This window comes from Pseudophryne corroboree, chromosome 7 (genome assembly GCF_028390025.1).
Source record: "Pseudophryne corroboree isolate aPseCor3 chromosome 7, aPseCor3.hap2, whole genome shotgun sequence".
Lineage (NCBI taxonomy): Eukaryota > Metazoa > Chordata > Amphibia > Anura > Myobatrachidae > Pseudophryne > Pseudophryne corroboree.
Window position 1 is genome coordinate 492704625 of NC_086450.1, and position 23518 is coordinate 492728142.

The 23518-nt window shown below is 50.2% G+C and overlaps 1 protein-coding gene and 1 long non-coding RNA gene across 2 annotated transcripts in view; both read left to right on the plus strand.

Annotated features, from left to right (window-relative positions):
• Positions 1–23518, plus strand: part of LOC134945726 (uncharacterized) — an 889695-nt gene that overhangs the window by 134429 nt on the left and 731748 nt on the right. The window lies entirely within an intron of this gene.
• Positions 1–23518, plus strand: part of LOC134945717 (zinc-binding protein A33-like) — a 64257-nt gene that overhangs the window by 25147 nt on the left and 15592 nt on the right. The window contains 2 exon segments of the mRNA XM_063935170.1: positions 3966–3988; positions 4067–4197. Coding sequence (XP_063791240.1) covers positions 3966–3988; positions 4067–4197 — 154 coding nt within the window.

A 23518-nucleotide genomic window follows, 5' to 3' on the forward strand; every position in this document is an offset into this window, starting at 1 on the left:
TCACTGTGAGTATAGCTGTGTGTGTGTACAGAGACAGGCAGCCACGGCTGTATGAGCAGGACCCCGTCTCCTCCTCACTGTGAGTGTAGCTGTGTGTGTACAGAGACAGGCAGCCACGGCTGTATGAGCAGGACCCCGTCTCCTTCCTCACTGTGAGTGTAGCTGTGTGTGTGTACAGAGACAGGCAGCCCCGGCTGTATGAGCAGGACCCCGTCTCCTTCCTCACTGTGAGTGTAGCTGTGTGTGTACAGAGACAGGCAGCCCCGGCTGTACGAGCAGGACCCCGTCTCCTTCCTCACTGTGAGTGTAGCTGTGTGTGTACAGAAACAGGCAGCCCCGGCTGTACGAGCAGGACCCCGTCTCCTTCCTCACTGTGAGTGTAGCTGTGTGTGTACAGAGACAGGCAGCCCCGGCTGTACGAGCAGGACCCCGTCTCCTTCCTCACTGTGAGTGTACAGAGACAGGCAGCCCCGGCTGTACGAGCAGGACCCCGTCTCCTTCCTCACTGTGAGTGTAGCTGTGTGTGTGTACAGAGACAGGCAGCCACGGCTGTACGAGCAGGACCCCGTCTCCTTCCTCACTGTGAGTGTAGCTGTGTGTGTGTGTGTGTGTGTGTGTGTGTGTGTACAGAGACAGGCAGCCCCGGCTGTATGAGCAGGACCCCGTCTCCTTCCTCACTGTGAGTGTAGCTGTGTGTGTACAGAGACAGGCAGCCCCGGCTGTACGAGCAGGACCCCGTCTCCTTCCACACTGTGAGTGTAGCTGTGTGTGTGTGTGTACAGAGACAGGCAGCCCCGGCTGTATGAGCAGGACCCCGTCTCCTTCCTCACTGTGAGTGTAGCTGTGTGTGTACAGAGACGGGCTGCCCCGGCTGTATGAGCAGGACCCCGTCTCCTTCCTCACTGTGAGTGTAGCTGTGTGTGTACAGAGACGGGCAGCCCCGGCTGTACGAGCAGGACCCCGTCTCCTTCCTCACTGTGAGTATAGCTGTGTGTGTACAGAGACGGGCAGCCCCGGCTGTACGAGCAGGACCCCGTCTCCTTCCTCACTGTGAGTATAGCTGTGTGTGTACAGAGACAGGCAGCCCCGGCTGTACGAGCAGGACCCCGTCTCCTTCCTCACTGTGAGTGTAGCTGTGTGTGTACAGAAACAGGCAGCCCCGGCTGTATGAGCAGGACCCCGTCTCCTTCCTCACTGTGAGTGTAGCTGTGTGTGTACAGAGACAGGCAGCCCCGGCTGTACGAGCAGGACCCCGTCTCCTTCCTCACTGTGAGTGTAGCTGTGTGTGTACAGAGACAGGCAGCCCTGGCTGTATGAGCAGGACCCCGTCTCCTTCCTCACTGTGAGTGTAGCTGTGTGTGTACAGAGACAGGCAGTCCCGGCTGTATGAGCAGGACCCCGTCTCCTTCCTCACTGTGAGTGTAGCTGTGTGTGTGTGTGTGTGTGTGTGTGTGTGTGTGTGTGTGTGTACAGAGACAGGCAGCCCCGGCTGTATGAGCAGGACCCCGTCTCCTTCCTCACTGTGAGTGTAGCTGTGTGTGTGTACAGAGACAGGCAGCCCCGGCTGTATGAGCAGGACCCCGTCTCCTTCCTCACTGTGAGTGTAGCTGTGTGTGTACAGAGACAGGCAGCCCTGGCTGTATGAGCAGGACCCCGTCTCCTTCCTCACTGTGAGTGTAGCTGTGTGTGTACAGAGACAGGCAGTCCCGGCTGTATGAGCAGGACCCCGTCTCCTTCCTCACTGTGAGTGTAGCTGTGTGTGTGTGTGTGTGTGTGTGTGTGTGTGTGTGTGTGTGTGTGTGTGTGTACAGAGACAGGCAGCCCCGGCTGTATGAGCAGGACCCCGTCTCCTTCCTCACTGTGAGTGTAGCTGTGTGTGTGTACAGAGACAGGCAGCCCCGGCTGTATGAGCAGGACCCCGTCTCTTTCCTCACTGTGAGTGTAGCTGTGTGTGTACAGAGACAGGCAGCCCTGGCTGTACGAGCAGGACCCCGTCTCCTTCCTCACTGTGAGTGTAGCTGTGTGTACAGAGACAGGCAGCCCCGGCTGTATGAGCAGGACCCCGTCTCCTTCCTCACTGTGAGTGTAGCTGTGTGTGTACAGAGACAGGCAGCCCCGGCTGTACGAGCAGGACCCCGTCTCCTTCCTCACTGTGAGTATAGCTGTGTGTGTACAGAGACAGGCAGCCCCGGCTGTACGAGCAGGACCCCGTCTCCTTCCTCACTGTGAGTGTACAGAGACGGGCAGCCCCGGCTGTACGAGCAGGACCCCGTCTCCTTCCTCACTGTGAGTGTAGCTGTGTGTGTGTGTACAGAGACAGGCAGCCACGGCTGTACGAGCAGGACCCCGTCTCCTTCCTCACTGTGAGTGTAGCTGTGTGTGTACAGAGGACGTCATTCCGAGTTGTTCGCTCGTTATTTTTCTTTCGCAACGGAGCGATTAGTCGCTAATGCGCATGCGCATTGCCCGCAGTGCGACTGCGCCAAGTAAATTTGCTATGCATTTAGGTACTTTACTCACGGCATTACGAGGTTTTTTCTTCGTTCTGGTGATCGTAATGTGATTGACAGGAAGTGGATGTTACTGGGTGGAAACTGGCCGTTTTATGGGTGTGTGCGAAAAAACGCTGGCGTTCTTGGGAAATACGCGGGAGTGGCTGGAGAAACGGGGGAGTGTCTGGGCGAACGCTGGGTGTGTTTGTGACGTCAAACCAGGAACGACAAGCACTGAACTGATCGCAGATGCCGAGTAAGTCTGGAGCTACTCTGAAACTGCTAAGAAGTGTCTATTTGCAATTCTGCTAATCTTTCGTTCGCAATTTTACTATACTAAGATTCACTCCCAGTAGGCGGCGGCTTAGCGTGTGCAAAGCTGCTAAAAGCAGCTTGCGAGCGAACAACTCGGAATGAGGGCGAGACAAGCAGCCCTTAGTGACAAACAGCATGGCAAAGTAACAGTGTTTCCTCATAGTGACAGCAGGCAGGGTAACAGGGTTTCCTCATAGTGACAGAAAGCATTGCAGGGTAACATGGGCCCTCATTCCGAGTTGATCGGTCGCAAGGCGAATTTAGCAGAGTTACACACGCTAAGCCTACGCCTACTGGGAGTGTATCTTAGCTTCTTAAAATTGCGACCGATGTTTTCGCAATATTGCGTTTACAAACTACTTTGCAGTTTCTGAGTAACTTCAACCTTACTCTGCCTGTGCGATCAGTTCAGTGCTTGTCGTTCCTGGTTTGACGTCATAAACACACCCAGCGTTCGCCCAGACACTCCCCCGTTTCTCCGGCCACTCCTGCGTTTTTTCCGGAAACGGTAGCGTTTTCATCCACACGCCCATAAAACGCCGTGTTTCCGCCCAGTAACACCCATTTCCTGTCAATCACACTACGATCGCCGGAGCGAAGAAAAAGCCGTGAGTAAAAATACTATCTTCTTAGCAAAATAACTTGGCGCAGTCGCAGTGCGAACATTGCGCATGCGTACTAAGCGGATTTTCATTGCGATGCGATGAAAAAGAACGAGCGAACGACTCGGAATGAGGGCCATGGTTTCCTCATGGTGACAGAAAGCATTGCATGGTAACAAGGTTCCCTCATAGTGACAGGAAGCATGGCAGAGTTAAAGTTTTACCCCACTTTGCCCCCTCGAGCTCTGCCTTGCCCCCTTAGTCATACTGAGTCTCAAATCCAAGTTACGGCTGGATAAAGAAGCGCGGTGTGAATAGACGCGGCAGGTGATAATGACACCATCTTGCATTTAGTCACAACTGAATAAGGACCAAAGCCTGCGTTGTGCCCAATTTCGCAGTGTGATCCCTGTGTGCCATGATGACAGTATATCTGATCAGCACCGTATACACGGTCAGGTAGAGAGGTGATGACCTTTGCAATGCTTCCTCCTCTAGCTGTGATTGGCTGCGTCGCTGTGACTCTCCTAATCCCTGTGTCTGTTTTGTTTTACAGGACATAAAGTCCTGCATGGACATGTAAGTATCCGCTGGACACTGTAAGTAGGGCTGGTTGTGTGGTGACCGGATGAGGGTGACCGTGTTCTCTCTCCACAGCTGCTACGGCGGTTACAGGGACGGCTTTCCGGCTCAGAACGTGGTGGCGCCCAGGGACTTCGGCTATGGGGGAGTGAAGGATCTGATCCAGTATACAGCCTGGAAGGACATGAAATCGTACATCACTCCTGGTGAGCGCTCAGCGGGGGGGCCTCCTGTACATGTCTATATATACTCTTACATGTCTCGCTCGTTACAGCGTAGATATTCAATGAGGGACATGCGTGTCCTGTTATTGTACTGCTCATTCCTGGTGTCCCTAGCAGTACAGGATCACTGCCTGTAACGGTGACTAGTGAGCGTCACGCACACAATAGCTGCACTCCGGTCACTGCAGTGTTACATGTCAGCGTTACATACTGCGCATTCCATGTGCCGCAGGAGGGAACCTGACGTACCCTCTATTACAGCAGATTTACAGTCTGGTCCATAAATATTGGGACATCAACACAATTCTCATATTTTGGGCTCTATACACCACCACAATGGACTTGAAAAGAACAAACAAGATGTGCTTTATCTGCAGACTTTCCGCTTTCATTTGAGGGTATTTACATCCAAATCAGGTGAACGGTGCAGGAATTACAACGGTTTCTATATGGGCCTCCCACTTTTTAAGGGACCAAAAGTAATGGGACAAACTAAACAATCCTAAATCAAACTTTCACTTTTTAATACTTTGTTGCAAATCCTTTGCAGTCAATTACAGCCTGAAGTCTGGAACGCATAGACATCACCAGACGCTGGGTTTCATCCCTAGTGATGCTCTGCCAGGCCTCTACTGCAAATGTCTTCAGTTCCTGCTTGTTCTTGGGGCATTTTCCCTTCAGTTTCTCCTTCATCCACTAGGGGCCACTGGAGCGTAGTTACAATGGGGATATAGTAGGCAGTAATTGGGAGCTGGCACTTTAAAATTCTCACACTGTGGCTAGCTCCTCCCCTACTATCTCCCCTCCAAGCCAGTCTTAGTTAGTGCCCGATGTGAGCTGGTTCACTTGGGTTTAGCTGAAGAATTTTTTTTTTTTCTTTTTTCTTTATTATTTTATTTTTCAAACAGACTGGCAGCTCTGCCACTGCCAGTCTGCACCGTGGGAGCTGCCGGCGGGGTCCCATCGCAGCTGCGTGCGGCTCGGGATGGGCCCCGGCTGAGGGAGACACTGAGCTCTCCTGAGTTGGCGGACACCGCTGCGTGCGGCGCGTGTCGCGGCCACTCCATCCAGCAGAAGATTCCGGCAGCAGGGCAGCGGTGAGTATCAAATGTGGCCGGACACCGCTGCGTGCGGCGTGTGTCGGGGCCACTCCACCACAGAGGATTCCGGCCGGACACCGCTGCGTGCGGGGCGTGTCGGGGCCGCGGGGTCGAACAGAGTATGCCTAAAGTAGTGAGTACAAACATCCCCCCCCTCCAGACTGAGGTATGCTTTTACAGTTTTCAACATATGTATCTCCAGTCATAGAAGGCGGGAGTGCATCAAAGGCGCTTACTAATTCTTGGCGCCATTATATGGGGGGCGGAGCTTCAGCCCGCTCTGTAGACGGGCTCAGCGCTCTTCACTACCCGGCTGCAGCAGAAGGCAGCCGGGGGATACAGAACAGTGAAATGTAAGTTACAAGGCTGGTTGCCTTTTATAGTTGCCGCCTTTATCTTAGGTCAGTGTTGTGTAATGGACTCCCCGGCCGCAGCATACAAGCGGACGGGGAGATACAGGGGCTTCCCGCTTACTGTAGAGCAGGTTTGAATTTGTCGCCGAAGCGGGGGGGGGGGGCGGAGCTAACTCCCGCTCTGTTCGGCGGGTTAAGCGCTCTCCGTCCCCCGGCCGCTACAGGACCGCCGCTTCACTGTCATACCGCTCCCTGGCCGCTGCAAGCTCCCTTCCCTCTCTGGGCTGTTCAGGGAGGATAAAGGTAGGAGGTGGGGGTAAAGGCTATTCCCGCTTTGCTCAGCGGGCTCCCGGCGGCGGATCGCAGCGTTCACTGCCTCTAGGCACAAATCCTATCTCAGGAGGTTTTAGTTTTTCTGTGCAGGGAGTTACTGACATATTGGTAATATCTAACTTTGTCAGCCATTCCTCCCGGCAGGAGAGTCCTCTGCCAGACATTTCGTACATGGAGTCTGCTCTATCACAGGAGCTGGGGCTCATCTCATTACTGATTAAAAACCTACTGTGCTTTACCCTACAAATACTATTAGGTTCAAATAGACAGTATTTACACAGGCACAGTATTTATCTACCCTAGTGGGTTCACATACACGGTTGGATTCACTGTGGGTGTGTGTGTGTGTGTATATATATATATATATATATATATATATATATATATAGATATAGATATAGATATAGATATAGATAGATTATAGATAGATAGATATAATATATATATATATAGGTGAGGATGTATGAATATGTATAGGTGTGGAGGTATGTATATAGATATATGCATACAATACCGTATATAGGGCAGTGCGGATGGTGTAGTGGTTGGCATTGCTGCCTCGTGGCATTGGAGGTCGTGGGTTTGGTTCCCACCGTGGCCCTAGCTGTGTGTAGTTGGTACAGATGTGTCCACATACATCCTTAGGATAAAACAAACCATTTCCGCAATGTTTTCTAATAACAAAATAACTCCTTACCACATAACATTTTCCCCCATCTTTTCTCGCAGTCTGGTCACCATTTTGAAAAGCCAGCGGAACCTCCGAGAAACATCTGGTGCACCTAAATTAGCAGTACACTACATACAGGGCGGGGTGTTGCCTTCCCTTTATTATTTCTTGGTGTCACTGGTTACTAAATGCTATTTGTAATTTGAGAAATGTGCGTGAGGCATCAGACAAATAGCGCTGCTGCTCAGTATGCTAGTAGCGGGTATCTGAACAGGGGGACCAGGGTTTGAAAAACTTTAAGGGGAGCTCCTATAGCCTAGGGCTAAGACTCCTGTCCCACAGCGCAGCGCTACTGGTTCAGGTCTCCGCTGCTCCAGAAAGTTTATTTGAATCGTGTCGGTCACTACACATTATAGTGCAGACCTTACATAAAGCTGTGTTTATTTAACCCACCTTTTCTCCTTTCGTTGGTCTCACCTGGGATAGTCAAAGAATTCCCTCTTAGGTGTGAAGTATGTGGTGGAGCCATCTGCTTAGCCCTCCATGCACCTGCAGGACACTCCGGTTGGAACAGCTCAGATTATGCAGGTAATGTCACTATTAACCAGAGACCTTGTACGTCATTTCACCTCTCCAGGTTTCTAAAGGAACCTTGCTAACTAACCTTCCAGATTATAATACTGATAATGTTTGTTTTCTGTGGAGTCTGAACCAGTGTCTCAGAATATCCAGGTGCATTATACAGCAGTTCGTCTGGTACTGCAGGTAAAGGAGGCGGACACGTCAAGTCCATCGGGGTTCGACGCCAATGACGAAATGACAGCGACTGGTCCAGTCTCGGATGAGCTGGGCAGGCTCCGGTAGGCCCGACAGACACCCGAATACCCAAGATCAGGTATCAAACAATGTTTGTTTCTCTAACGTCCTAGTGGATGCTGGGGACTCCGTCAGGACCATGGGGAATAGCGGCTCCGCAGGAGACAGGGCACAAAAGCAAGCTTTTAGGATCACATGGTGTGTACCGGCTCCTCCCCCTATGACCCTCCTCCAAGCCTCAGTTAGGTTTTTGTGCCCGTCCGAGCAGGGTGCAATCTAGGTGGCTCTCTTAAAGAGTTGCTTAGAAAAAGTTTTTAGGTTCTTTATTTTCAGTGAGTCCTGCTGGCAACAGGCTCACTGCATCGAGGGACTTAGGGGAGAGATTTTCAACTCACCTGCGTGCAGGATGGATTGGATTCTTAGGCTACTGGACATAGCTCCAGAGGGAGTCGGAACACAGGGCTCGCCCTGGGGTTCGTCCCGGAGCCGCGCCGCCGACCCCCCTTGCAGATGCTGAAGATGAAGAGGTCCGGAACCAGGCGGCCGAAGACTTTCAGTCTTCATCAGGTAGCGCACAGCACTGCAGCTGTGCGCCATTGTTGTCAGCACACTTCTCACAGCGGTCACGGAGGGTGCAGGGCGCGGGGGGGGGCGCCCTGGGCAGCAATGTATATATACCTGTATGGCGAAAAATCCATCACATATAGCCCTTGAGGCTATATGGATGTATTTAACCCCTGCCAGATATCACAAACTCCGGAGAAGAAGCCCGCCGAAAAGGGGGCGGGGCCTATTCTCCTCAGCACACAGCGCCATTTTCCCTCACAGAGATGCTGGTGGGAAGGCTCCCATGCTCTCCCCTGCACTGCACTACAGAAACAGGGTTAAAACAGAGAGGGGGGGCACTGATTTGGCGATATGTATATATATTAAAATGCTATAAGGGAGGAACACTTATATAAAGGTCCCTGGATAATTATAGCGTTTTGGTGTGTGCTGGCAAACTCTCCCTCTGTCTCCCCAAAGGGCTAGTGGGTCCTGTCCTCTATCAGAGCATTCCCTATGTGTGTGCTGTATGTCGGTACGTGTGTGTCGACATGTATGAGGAAAATGTTGGTGAGGAGGCGGAGCAAATTGCCTGTAATGGTGATGTCACTCTCTAGGGAGTCGACACCGGAATGGATGGCTTATTTATGGAATTACGTGATAATGTCAACACGCTGCAAGCCGGTTGACGACATGAGAGGGCCGCCGAACAAATTAGTATCTGTCCAGGCGTCTCAAACACCGTCAGGGGCTGTAAAATGCCCAGTTACCTCAGTCGGTCGACACAGACCCAGACACGGACACTGATTTCAGTGTCGACGGTGAAGAAACAAACGTATTTTCCTTTAGGGCCACACGTTTAAGGGCAATGAAGGAGGTGTTGCATATTTCTGATACTCCAAGTACCACAAAAAAGGGTATTATGTGGGAGGTGAAAAAACTACCTGTAGTTTTTCCTGAATCAGATAAATTAAATGAAGTGTGTGATGATGCGTGGGTTTCCCCCGATAAAAAAATTATTGGCGGTATACCTTTTCCCGCCAGAAGTTAAGGCGCGTTGGGAAACACCCCTCAGGGTGGATAAGGCGCTCACACGCTTATCAGAACAAGTGACGGTACCATCTACAGATAGGGCCATACTTAAGGAGCCAGCTGATAGGAGGCTGAAAAATATCCTAAAAAGTATACACACACATGCTGGTGTTATACTGCGACCAGCGATCGCCTTAGCCTGGATGTGCAGAGCTGAGGTGGCTTGGTCGGATTCCCTGACTAAAAATATTGATACCCTTGACAGGGACAGTATTTTATTGACTATAGAACATTTTAAGGGATGCATTTCTATATATGCGAGATGCGCAGAGGGATATTTGCACTCTGGCATCAAGAGTAAATGCGATGTCCATATCTGCAAGAAGATGTTTATGGACACGACAGTGGTCAGGTGATGCAGATTCCAAACGGCACAAAGATGTATTGCCGTATAAAGGAGTTATTTGGGGTCGGTCCATGGGACCTGGTGGCCACGGCAACTGCTGGAAAATCCACCGTTTTTTACCCTAAGTCACATCTCTGCAGAAAAAGACACCGTCTTTTCAGCCTCAGTCCTTTCGTCCCTATAAGAGTCATATCTGCCCAGGGATAGAGGAAAGGGAAGAAGACTGCAGCAGGCAGCCCATTCCCAGGAACAGAAGCCCTCCACCGCTTCTACCAAGTTCTCAGCATGACGCTGGGACCGTACAGAACCCCTGGATCCTACAAGTAGTATCCAAGGGGTACAGATTGGAATGTAGAGAGGTTTCCCCCCTCGCAGGTTCCTGTAGTCTGCTGTACCAATGTCTCCCTCCGACAGGGAGGCAGTATTGAAAACAATTCACAAGCTGTATTCCCAGCAGGTGATAATAAAATTACCCCTCCGACAACAAGGAAAGGGGTATTATTCCACACTATATGGTGGTACTGAAGCCAGAAGGCTAGGTGAGACCTATTCTAAATCTGGAAAATTTGAACACTTACAAGGGTTCAAATCCAGATGGAGTCACTCAGAGCAGTGATAGCGAACCGGGAACAAGGGGACTATATGGTGTCCCGGGACATCAGGGATGCTTACCTCCATGTCCCAAAATTTGCCTTTTCTCACCAAGGGTACCTCAGGTCCGTGGTACGGAACTGTCACTATCAGTTTCAGACGATGCCGTTGGATTGTCCAAGGCACCCCGGGTCCTTACCAAGGTAATGACCGAAATGAGGATTCGTCTTCAAAGAAAATGGACGACCTCCTGATAAGAACAAGGTCCAGAGAACAGTTGGAAGTCGGAGTAGCACTATCTCAAGTAGTTCTACGACAGCACGGGTGGATTCTAAATATTCCAAAACCACAGTTGTTCCGACGACACGTCTGCTGGTCCTAGGGATGATTCTGGACACAGTCCAGGAAAAGGTGTTTCTCCCAGAGGAGAAAGCCAGGGAGTTATCCGAGCTAATCGGGATCCTCCTAAAACCAGGAAAAGTGTCAGTGCATCATTGCACAAGAGTCCTGGTAAAAATGGTGGCTTATTACGAAGCGCTTCCATTCGGCAGATTTCACGCAAGAACTCTTCAGTGGGATCTGTTAGACAAATGGTCCGGATCGCATCTTCAGATGCATCAGCGGATAACCCTATATCCAAGGACAAGGGTGTCTCTCCTGTGGTGATTACAGAGTGCTCATCTTCTAGAGGGCCGCAGATTCGGCATTCAGGATTGGATGCTGGTGACCACGGAGGCCAGCCTGAGAGGCTGGGGAGCAGTCACACAGGGAAAAAATTTCCACGGAGTGTGATCAAGTTTGGAGAGTTCTCTCCACATAAATATACTGGAGCTAAGAGCAAATTTATAATACTCTAAGCTTAGCAAGACCTCTGCTTCAAGGTCAGCCGGTATTGATCCAGTGGGATAACATCACGGCAGTCGCCCACGTAAACAGAAAGGGCGGCACAAGAAGCAGGAGGGCAGTGGCAAAACTGCAAGGATTTTTCACTAGGCGGAAAATCATGTGATAGCACTGTCAGCAGTGTTCATTCCGGGAGTGGACGACTGGGAAGCAGACTTCCTCAGCAGGCACGACCTCCACCCGGGAGAGTGGGAACTTCATCGGGAAGTTTTCCGCATGATTGTGAACCGTTGGGAAAGACCAAAGGTGGACATGATGGCGTCCCGCCCGAACAAAAAACGGGACAGGTATTGCGCCAGGTCACGAGACCTTCAGGCGATAGCTGTGGACGTCCTGGTAACACCGTGGGTGTAACAGTCGGTCTATGTGTTCCCTCCTCTGCTTCTCATAACCAAGGTATTGAGAATTATAAGACGTAGAGGAGTAAGAACTATACTCGTGGCTCCGGATTGGCCAAGAGGGACTTGGTACCCGGAACTTCAAGAGATGCTCGCAGAGGACTAATGGCCTCGGGAGCTAAGAAGGGATTTGCTGCAGCAAGTACCATGTCTGTTCCAAGAGGAACCGTGGCATCTGCCTTTAAGAAAGGACCTGTTCCAGCAGGGACTTTGTCTGTTCCAAGACTTACCGCGGCTGCGTTTGACGGCATGGCGGTTGAACGCCGGATCCTAAGGGAAAAGGCATTCCGGAAGAGGTCATACCTACTCTGGTCAAAGCCAGGAAGGAGGTGACCACACAACGTTATCACCACATGTGGTGAAAATATGTTGCGTGGGTGAGGCCAGGAAGGCCCCACAAACAAATATCAACTAGGTCGATTTCTGCACTTCCTGCAAACAGGAGTGTCTATGAGCCTCAAATTGGGGTCCATTAAGGTTCAAGTTTCGGCCCTGTAGATTTTCTTCCAGAAAGAATTGGCTTCAGTTCCTGAAGTCCAGACGTTTGTCAAGGGAGTATTGCATATACAGCCCCTTGTGTGCCTCCAGTGGCACCGTGGGATCTCAACGTAGTGTTGGGATTCCTCAAATCATATTGGTTTGAACCGCTCAAATCTGTGGATTTGAAATATCTCACATGGAAAGTGACCATGATGTGGCCCTGGCCTCGGCCAGGCGATAGTCAGAAGTGGTGGCTTTGTCTTAAAAAAGCCCATATTTGATTTTCCTTTCGGACAGGGCAGAACTGCGGACTCGTCCCCAGTTTCTTCCTAAGGTGGTGTCAGCGTTTCACCTGAAACAACCTATTGTGGTGCCTGCGGCTAATAGGGACTTGGAGGACTCCAAGTTGCTAGACGTTGTCGGGGCCCTAAAAATAAATATATATATATAGTCCCGCAATGGTGTGGCACTCGGCTTTGAAGAATAAACAATAAACCAGCCAGGTTTATTGTTTATTCTTCAAAGCCGAGTGCCACACCATTGCGGGACTATATTTATACATATGTGTATATGTGGAGGCACCGGCGCAGCTATTTGTCTTCACCGTGGAGTGCCGGTCTGAAAATTGATTGATATATATATATATATATATATATATATATATATATATATATATATATATATATATATATATATATATATATATATATATATATATTTATTTTTCCAGGACGGCTGGAGTCAGAAAGTCTGACTTGCTGTTTATATTGTATGCACCCAAAAATGCTGGGTGCTCCTGCTTCTAAGCAGACGATTGCTCGTTGGTTTTGTAGTACAATTCAGCTTGCACATTCTGTGGCAGGCCTGCCACAGCCAAAATCTGTAAATGCCCATTCCACAAGGAATTTCTCGGCTTTAAAACTTTGCCGAGCAGCTACGTGGTCAGGGGGGAACACGTTTGTAAAATTCTACAAATTTGATACCCTGGCTGAGGAGGACCTGGAGTTCTCTCATTCGGTGCTGCAGAGTCATCCGCACTCTCCCGCCCGTTTGGGAGCTTTGGTATAATCCCCATGGTCTTGACGGAGTCCCCAGCATCCACTAGGACGTTAGAGAAAATAAGATTTTACTTACCGATAAATCTATTTCTCATAGTCCGTAGTGGATGCTGGGCGCCCATCCCAAGTGCGGATTGTCTGCATTACTTGTACATAGTTATTGTTACAAAAATCGGGTTATTATTGTTGTGAGCCATCTTTTTTAGAGGCTACTTCATTGTTATCATACTGTTAACTGGGTTCAGATCACAAGTTGTACGGTGTGATTGGTGTGGCTGGTATGAGTCTTACCCGGGATTCAAGATCCTTCCTTATTGTGTACGCTCGTCCGGGCACAGTACCTAACTGAGGCTTGGAGGAGGGTCATAGGGGGAGGAGCCGGTACACACCATGTGATCCTAAAAGCTTGCTTTTGTGCCCTGTCTCCTGCGGAGCCGCTATTCCCCATGGTCCTGACGGAGTCCCCAGCATCCACTACGGACTATGAGAAATAGATTTATCGGTAAGTAAAATATTATTTTTTCCTATCCTTTCCCTGCAGACGGCAGGAGATGGTATCAGAACCTCTCTAGGGTATACCACTCGATGTATCGCCGGTCCAACAAGCTGCTGTTTTCCTGAGGCAGCCTTGCTCAGGTCAAAAACATATACGGCAGCGCGGTTCTACCTTGTCCGGAGCAGGTAGGTTGTGGAACAATTGTCCTCTAGGTTACGGGATAAGTCGCATCAGGATAAACTGATACTTTGGTACAGGTCCGAATCAGGATTCTGCTTTATAATCTTTGGAGGTCTCCACGTCTGCAGACTCGGACCCTGCATTGTCGCTTGGGCTGTCTTAACCCGACGACCTCTGGGTCTGCGACAGTGACAGGTGAACATGTAATCCTACGGGGCAGATGGTTCAGGTGAAGGATCTTTCTGCAGGATTTCTTGAAACATGGGAGGTAAGTCCACTTTGCTTTCTCCTAATACTGCCCCAGCTCCAAGACAGACCTTTACCGGTCTTTCCTTTAGATTTTTCCGTGCCCCTTCAACCTTTCGTCTCCACACGGGCGATATCTCAGTCGCCAGGGGATCTCAGGGTAAAAGGCTGAAGCAGAGGTTCAGCATCCTCGGTCCAGTCTGATTTTAGGTCATCCTATAAACCCACTACAGGTCAGACTTTCCTACCACCTGGAGGGTCCCAGGGTAGGCGCAGGTTGGTGGTCCTGCGGAAAGAACTGAGAAGGCTTGGGCGGTTACAAACTAGATTTTGGAGTACAACCATCTCAGGAGTCCCTTGGCAGGGGTCGGCCGATCTACGATGACAAGAGAGTCATACTGCAGGCGGCGCTCCATATGCTTCTAACTGCAAAGGGTGTTGATCCCTGTTTTTCAATTCTGGCCTTAGAATCCTTTCAGTCTGTGATTGCTAGTTTGAACAAGAAAGGGAGTTTTACGTGTCCCTTGTCTTCAGAGATGCCTGTTTACTCATTTCCGCTGGACGGGCTTTTCTCAGATTCGCATTACAGGATTCTCATTTTCACTGTCAGTCCTTTCCTTTCGGTCTCTCTTCCGCTCCCACAAAGTTCAGGAAGATCACAGAATAACTATTTTTCAAGGGCAGTAGGTGACGTTGGTTCCCTAATGGGACAATCTACTGCTACTTTCCCACTCTGTACATTAGGTGGCTTCTGAATATCCGGAGGATCCAGGAGCTTCTGGTTCAACACAGATCCAATTTATGCTCCTTGAAGACGTTTCTCAACACGGTCCGTCAGAGGAATTTTTTTCCTTCCTCGGCACCGGGTACTTTATTCCTTCTGTCAAGTTGCGACGCAATGAGTGGTCGCCTACATTCCTCTCTGAGCGGGGGACAACATTCCTCTCTGAGCGGGGGACAACAATCTTCTTTCCAAAGAGGTCAAGCCACCAGGTCAGACTCCCGGGTGAGGAAACATTTCCCGGAGTTTTGTCAGCTGGTCCGCTGGGGGCGGAGATTTCGGATCGACCTCAGGGCGTTCTGACTGACTCTTAACCCTTTACTACTCTCGGACGTGAGCTCGGACGGCAGTGGCCGAGGAGGCCCTCAGCACATTTCGGGGAGTTTTCAGGTTATTCTATCCTGCCTCCCTTTTTGATTTCTACCTCATGTTCAGTAACACAGGAGGGGATTATGTGTGCTAGCCCTCTCGGTGGCTCTGGTTGGGCCACGCATGACTTGAAGATACGGATACGCCTGTTGTCAGTAGAGGAGCCTTGGCTCCTACCTCGACTGGACTGTCTACTTCAACAGGGTCCTTTTTTCTTTGTTCAATCTTACACTGGTCTCGTTTAACTGTGTGACTGTTTTCGAGACCTCAGAAGGGAGGAGTTCCCTAGTTTGGTTAGGCCTACTGGGCCTCGATTTCAGAAGTCTGTTATCTCTTCTCGCTTTTGCCACTTTTGGAAAACTGTATGGGACATAATAAGCATAAGAGGGGTTTTCCCCTTTTCTCTGACGTCCTAGTGGATGCTGGGGACTCCGTCAGGACCATGGGGATTAGCGGCTCCGCAGGAGACAGGGCACAAAAATAAAGCTTTTAGGATCAGGTGGTGTGCACTGGCTCCTCCCCCTATGACCCTCCTCCAAGCCTCAGTTAGGTTTTTGTGCCCATCCGAGCAGGGTGCAATCTAGGTGGCTCTCCTAAAGAGCTGCTTAGAAAAAGTTTTTTAGGTTGTTATTTTCAGTGAGTCCTGCTGGCAACAGGCTCACTGCATCGAGGGACTTAGGGGAGAGAAGTCAACTCACCTGCGTGCAGGATGGATTGGCTTCTTAGGCTACTGGACACCATTAGCTCCAGAGGGATCGAACACAGGCCCAGCCATGGAGTCCGGTCCCGGAGCCGCGCCGCCGACCCCCCTTGCAGATGCTGAAGTTTGAAGAGGTCCAGAGACAGGCGGCAGAAGACTTTTCAGTCTTCCTGAGGTAGCGCACAGCACTGCAGCTGTGCGCCATTGTTGTCAGCACACTTCACACAGCGTGTCACTGAGGGTGCAGGGCGCTGGGGGGGGGGCGCCCTGGGCAGCAATGTATAATACCTTTATGGCTAAAAATACATCACATATAGCCCTTGAGGCTATATGGATGTATTTAACCCCTGCCAGATATCACAAACTCCGGAGAAGAGCCCGCCGAAATAGGGGGCGGGGCTTATTCTCCTCAGCACACAGCGCCATTTTCCTGCTCAGCTCCGCTGTGAGGAAGGCTCCCAGGACTCTCCCCTGCACTGCACTACAGAAACAGGGTAAAACAGAGAGGGGGGGCACTTTTTTTTGGCGATATTACTATATTTAAGTGGCTATAAGGATACAACACTTATATAGGGTTGTTCCCATATATATTATAGCGCTTGGGTGTGTGCTGGCAAACTCCCCCTCTGTCTCCCCAAAGGGCTAGTGGGGTCCTGTCTTCATTAGAGCATTCCCTGTGTGTCTGCTGTGTGTCGGTACGTGTGTGTCGACATGTATGAGGACGATGTTGGTGTGGAGGCAGAGCAATTGCCGGTAATGGTGATGTCACCCCCCAGGGAGTTGACACCGGAATGGATGGCTTTGTTTATGGAATTACGTGATAATGTCAGCACTTTACAGAAATCAGTGGACGACATGAGACGGCCGGCAAACCAGTTAGTACCTGCCCAGGCGTCTCAGACACCGTCAGGGGCTGTAAAACGCCCTTTACCTCAGTCGGTCGACACAGACCCAGACACGGACACTGAATCTAGTGTCGACGGTGAAGAAACAAACGTATTTTCCAGTAGGGCCACACGTTATATGATCACGGCAATGAAGGAGGCTTTGCATCTCTCTGATACTACAAGTACCACAAAGAGGGGTATTATGTGGGGGGTGAAAAAACTACCTGTAGTTTTTCCTGAATCAGAGGAATTGAATGATGTATGTGATGAAGCGTGGGTTAACCCAGATAGAAAAGTGCTAATTTCAAAAAAGTTATTGGCATTATACCCTTTCCCGCCAGAGGTTAGGGCGCGCTGGGAAACACCCCCTAGGGTGGATAAGGCGCTCACACGCTTATCAAAACAATTGGCGTTACCGTCTCCTGATACGGCCGCCCTCAAGGATCCAGCTGATAGGAGGCTGGAAACTACCCTAAAAAGTATATACACACATACTGGTGTTATACTACGACCAGCCATCGCCTCAGCCTGGATGTGCAGTGCTGGGGTGGTCTGGTCGGATTCCCTGACTGAAAATATTGATACCCTGGATAGGGACAGTATTTTATTGACTTTAGAGCAATTAAAGGATGCTTTTCTTTATATGCGAGATGCTCAGAGGGATATTTGCACTCTGGCATCGAGAGTAAGTGCGATGTCCATATCTGCCAGAAGAAGTTTATGGACGCGACAATGGTCAGGTGATGCGGATTCCAAACGGCATATGGAAGTATTGCCGTATAAAGGGGAGGAATTGTTTGGCGTTGGTCTATCGGATCTGGTGGCCACGGCAACTGCCGGGAAATCCACCTTTTTACCTCAGACCCCCTCCCAACAGAAAAAGACACCTTCTTTTCAGCCGCAGTCCTTTCGGTCCTATAAGAACAAGCGGGCAAAAGGACAGTCATATCTGCCCCGAGGCAGAGGAAAGGGTAAGAGAGGGCAGCAAGCAGCTCCTTCCTAGGAACAGAAGCCCTCCCCGGGTTCTGCAAAGCCCTCAGCATGACGCTGGGGCTTTACAAGCGGACTCAGGAGCGGTGGGGGGTCGACTCAAGAATTTCAGCGCGCAGTGGGCTTGCTCACAGGTGGACCCCTGGATCCTGCAGGTAGTATCTCAGGGTTACAGGTTGGAATTCGAGAAGTCTCCCCCTCGCCGGTTCCTAAAGTCTGCTTTGCCAACGTCTCCCTCAGACAGGGCGACGGTATTGGAAGCCATTCACAAGCTGTTTTCTCAGCAGGTGATAGTCAAAGTACCCCTCCTACAACAGGGAAAGGGGTATTACTCCACGCTATTTGTGGTACCGAAGCCGGACGGCTCGGTAAGACCTATTCTAAATCTGAAATCTTTGAACCTGTACATATTAAAATTCATGTTCAAGATGGAATCACTCAGAGCAGTGATAGCGAATCTGGAAGAAGGGGACTTTATGGTGTCCCTGGACATAAAGGATGCTTACCTGCATGTCCCAATTTGCCCTTCACATCAAGGGTACCTCAGGTTCGTGGTGCAAAACTGTCATTATCAGTTTCAGACGCTGCCGTTTGGGTTGTCCACGGCACCTCGGGTCTTTACCAAGGTAATGGCCGAAATGATGATTCTTCTGCGAAGAAGAGGCGTATTAATTATCCCTTACTTGGACGATCTCCTGATAAGGGCAAGGTCCAGAGAACAGCTGGAGGACGGAGTAGCACTAACCCAAGTAGTGTTGCAACAACACGGGTGGATTCTGAATTTTCCAAAATCTCAGTTGACCCCGACAACACGTCTGCTGTTCCTGGGAATGATTCTGGACACGGTTCAGAAAAAGGTGTTTCTTCCGGAGGAGAAAGCCAAGGAGTTATCTGAACTGGTCAGGAACCTCCTAAAACCAGGAAAAGTGTCTGTGCATCAATGCACAAGAGTCCTGGGAAAGATGGTGGCTTCTTACGAAGCAATTCCATTCGGCAGATTCCACGCACAAACTTTTCAGTGGGATCTGCTGGACAAATGGTCCGGATCGCATCTGCAGATGCATCAGCGGATAACCTTATCACCACGGACAAGGGTGTCTCTTCTGTGGTGGTTGCAGAGTGCTCATCTGTTAGAGGGCCGCAGATTCGGCATACAGGACTGGGTCCTGGTGACCACGGATGCCAGTCTGAGTGGCTGGGGAGCGGTCACAAAGGGAAGAAATTTCCAGGGAGTATGGTCAAGCCTGGAAATGTCTCTTCACATAAATATACTGGAGCTAAGAGCGATTTACAATGCTCTAGGCCTGGCAAAACCCCTGCTTCAGGGTCAGTCGGTGTTGATCCAGTCGGACAACATCACGGCAGTCGCCCACGTAAACAGACAGGGCGGCACAAGAAGCAGGAGAGCAATGGTAGAAGCTGCAAGGATTCTTCGCTGGGCGGAAGATCATGTGATAGCACTGTCAGCAGTGTTCATTCCGGGAGTAGACAACTGGGAAGCAGACTTCCTCAGCAGACACGATCTACACCCGGGAGAGTGGGGACTTCACCCAGAAGTCTTCCAAATGATTGTGAACCGTTGGGAAAAACTGGACAGGTATTGCGCCAGGTCAAGAGACCCTCAGGCAATAGCTGTGGACGCTCTGGTAACACCGTGGGTGTACCAGTCAGTGTATGTGTTTCCTCCTCTGCCTCTCATACCCAAAGTACTGAGAATTATACGGCAAAGGGGAGTAAGAACGATACTCGTGGCTCCGGATTGGCCAAGAAGAACTTGGTACCCGGAACTTCAGCAGATGCTCACGGAAAATCCGTGGCCTCTACCTCTAAGACGGGACCTGATTCAGCAGGGACCGTGTCTATTCCAAGACTTACCGCGGCTGCGTTTGACGGCATGGCGGTTGAACGCCGAATTCTAAAGGAAAAAGGCATTCCAGAAGAGGTCATTCCTACACTGGTTAAAGCCAGGAAGGAGGTGACTGCACAACATTATCACCGCATTTGGAGAAAATATGTTGCGTGGTGTGAGGCCAGGAAGGCCCCCACGGAGGAATTTCAACTGGGTCGATTCCTACATTTCCTGCAAACAGGATTGTCTATGGGCCTCAAATTGGGGTCTATTAAGGTTCAAATTTCGGCCCTGTCGATTTTCTTCCAGAAAGAATTGGCTTCAGTTCCTGAAGTCCAGACTTTTGTAAAAGGAGTACTACATATACAGCCCCCGGTTGTGCCCCCAGTGGCTCCGTGGGACCTTAATGTAGTTTTGGATTTTCTCAAATCCCATTGGTTTGAGCCACTCAAATCGGTGGATTTGAAATATCTTACATGGAAAGTAACCATGCTACTGGCCCTGGCTTCAGCCAGGAGAGTGTCAGAATTGGAGGCTTTATCGTATAAAAGCCCATATCTGATTTTCCATTCGGACAGGGCAGAACTGTGGACGCGTCCTCAGTTTCTGCCTAAGGTGGTTTCAGCGTTTCACCTGAACCAGCCTATTGTGGTGCCTGCGGCTACTAGCGATTTGGAGGATTCCAAGTTGCTGGACGTTGTCAGGGCATTGAAAATATATATTTCAAGGACGGCTGGAGTCAGAAAATCTGACTCGCTGTTTATACTGTATGCACCCAACAAGCTGGGTGCTCCTGCTTCTAAGCAGACGATTGCTCGTTGGATTTGTAGCACAATTCAACTTGCACATTCTGTGGCAGGCCTGCCACAGCCTAAATCTGTCAAGGCCCATTCCACAAGGAAGGTGGGCTCATCCTGGGCGGCTGCCCGAGGGGTCTCGGCATTACAACTCTGCCGAGCAGCTACGTGGTCGGGGGAAAACACGTTTGTAAAATTCTACAAATTTGATACCCTGGCTAAAGAGGACCTGGAGTTCTCTCATTCGGTGCTGCAGAGTCATCCGCACTCTCCCGCCCGTTTGGGAGCTTTGGTATAATCCCCATGGTCCTGACGGAGTCCCCAGCATCCACTTGGACGTCAGAGAAAATAAGATTTTACTTACCGATAAATCTATTTCTCGTAGTCCGTAGTGGATGCTGGGCGCCCATCCCAAGTGCGGATTGTCTGCAATACTTGTACATAGTTATTGTTACAAAAAAATCGGGTTGTTATTTGTTGTGAGCCGTCTGTTCAGAGGCTCCTACGTTTATCATACTGTTAACTGGGTTCAGATCACAAGTTGTACGGTGTGATTGGTGTGGCTGGTATGAGTCTTACCCGGGATTCAAAATCCTTCCTTATTGTGTACGCTCGTCCGGGCACAGTATCCTAACTGAGGCTTGGAGGAGGGTCATAGGGGGAGGAGCCAGTGCACACCACCTGATCCTAAAAGCTTTATTTTTGTGCCCTGTCTCCTGCGGAGCCGCTAATCCCCATGGTCCTGACGGAGTCCCCAGCATCCACTACGGACTACGAGAAATAGATTTATCGGTAAGTAAAATCTTATTTTTTCAGTTACCATTCAGCCGTCATCTTTGGTTTCTCTGGGAGGTTTTGCTCAGCTGCGCTTCAAACCACATTGACCTGAATTTTAGGTATCTGCCTTTTTCGGTGTTCTTCCAAAAGAAATTAGCCTAGCGGCCGTCAGTTCGGCCTCTTTTTTAGGGAGTACTCTATTGGCAACTCCCCCGGCTGAGCTTCGGTCTTGGCGGTCGTTTCTTCCAGAGGGAATGTCCATTTTTTTGATAGATCTGACACTAGTGTTTTTTGGTCCTCTATGAATGTTGTCAGGGCTCGCCGACTCTCTACAGAGGTCTTCGGCTATTCGACGAAGTGTTTTTCTTCTTTGTGCTGTACGATGCTCCCGTGCTAAATAGCCGGGGTCCCAGCATACGCTGGGACGTTGGATACATCTGACCATCAGACAGTCTTCTTGGCGGTTGCTAGGAAGCCTCCGTTTTCCATTTCAGCGCACGTTATGCGCGTTGTAAGACCTTCGGAGGCGGCTGCCCGTGGGGTCTCCATAAATGGTTTGTCGGGCGGCTACTTGGTCGGACCGACATTCGTTTTGTCAAATTCTACAGGTTTGACAATTTTGCGGCCTCTGCATCACAGTTTGGCCGAGCAGTTTTTACAGGACTCTCAGCGCTCTCCCACCCGTTTTTGGGAGCTCTGGGACGTCCCCATTGTAACTACGCTCCAGTGGCCCCTAGTGGATGAAGGAGAAATCAGGATTTTGGTACTTACCGATAAATCCCTTTCTCCGATTCCACAGGGGCCACTGGACGCCCGCCCAGCGCTGTTCATCCTTGTTTTTTGCTTAACGGTTTGCAGATCACCATATGACTGCTTGTTGAGTACAGGCTAGCCTGGTTTTTGGTCAGGTTCTGTTCCAGGTTTAGTTTGGTTTATCCTGGTTTACAGGGCGTCATTAACCTCCTCTACCTTAAGGTTTGTTTATTCCATCTCTCATCGGGCACAGTTTTACGTAGACTGGCTTGGAGGGGAGATAGTAGGGGAGGAGCTAGCCACAGTGTGAGAATTTTAAAGTGCCAGCTCCCAATTACTGCCTACTATATCCCCATTGTAACTACGCTCCAGTGGCCCCTGTGGAATCGGAGAAAGGGATTTATCAGTAAGTACCAAAATCCTGATTTTGTCTTCATTTAGTGAAATGCAGGCTCAATTGGATTCAGGTCAGGTGATTGACTTGGCCATTGCATAACATTCCACTTATTTGCCTTAAAAAAACCTCTTTGGTTGCTTTCGCAGTATGCTTCGGGTCATTGTCCATCTGCACTGTGAAGCGCCGTCCAATGAGCTCTGAAGCATTTGACTGAATATGAGCAGATAATATTGCCCGAAACACTTCAGAATTCATCCTGCTGCTTTTGTCAGCGGTCACATTATCAATAAATACAAGGGATCCGGTTCCATCGGCAGCCATACATGCCCACGCCATGACACTACCAGCACCATGCTTCACTGATGAGGTGGTATGTTCTGGATCATGAGCAGTTCCTTTACTTCTCCATACTCTTCTCTTCCCATCACTCTGGGACAAGTTGATCTTTGTCTCATCTGTCTATAGGATGTTGTTCCAGAACTGTAAAGGCTTTTTTATATATTGTTTGGCAAACTCTAATCTGGTCTTCCTGTGTTTGTGGCTCACCATTGGTTTACATCTTGTGGTGAACCCTCTATATTCACTCTTGTGAAGTCTTCTCTTGATTGTTGACCTTGACACATATACACCTACCTCCTGGAGAGTGTTCTTGATCTGGGCAGGGAAATAATTCTTCTGTCATCCACCACAGTTGTTTTCTCTGACGTCCTAAGTGGATGCTGGGGACTCCGTCAGGACCATGGGGAATAGCGGCTCCGCAGGAGACAGGGCACAAAGTAAAAGCTTTAGGATCAGGTGGTGTGCACTGGCTCCTCCCCCTATGACCCTCCTCCAAGCCTCAGTTAATATTTTGTGCCCGGCCGAGAAGGGTGCAATCTAGGTGGCTCTCCTAAAGAGCTGCTTAGAGTAAAAGTTTTGTTAGGTTTTTTATTTTCAGTGAGTCCTGCTGGCAACAGGCTCACTGCAACGAGGGACTTAGGGGAGAAGAAGTGAACAGGATGGATTGGCTTCTTAGGCTACTGGACACTAGCTCCAGAGGGACGATCACAGGTACAGCCTGGATGGGTCACCGGAGCCGCGCCGCCGACCCCCTTGCAGATGCTGAAGAGAGAAGAGGTCCAGAAATCGGCGGCTGAAGACTTCTCAGTCTTCATGAGGTAGCGCACAGCACAGCAGCTGTGCGCCATTGCTCCCAGCACACTTCACACCGCGGTCACTGAGGGTGCAGGGCGCTGGGGGGGGGGCGCCCTGGGCAGCAATGAGATTACCTATACTGGCTAAAAATACATCACATATAGTCCCTGGGGCTATATGGATGTATTTAACCCCTGCCAGGTTGTCTGAAAAACGGGAGAAGAAGCCCGCCGAAAAGGGGGCGGGGCCTATTCTCCTCAG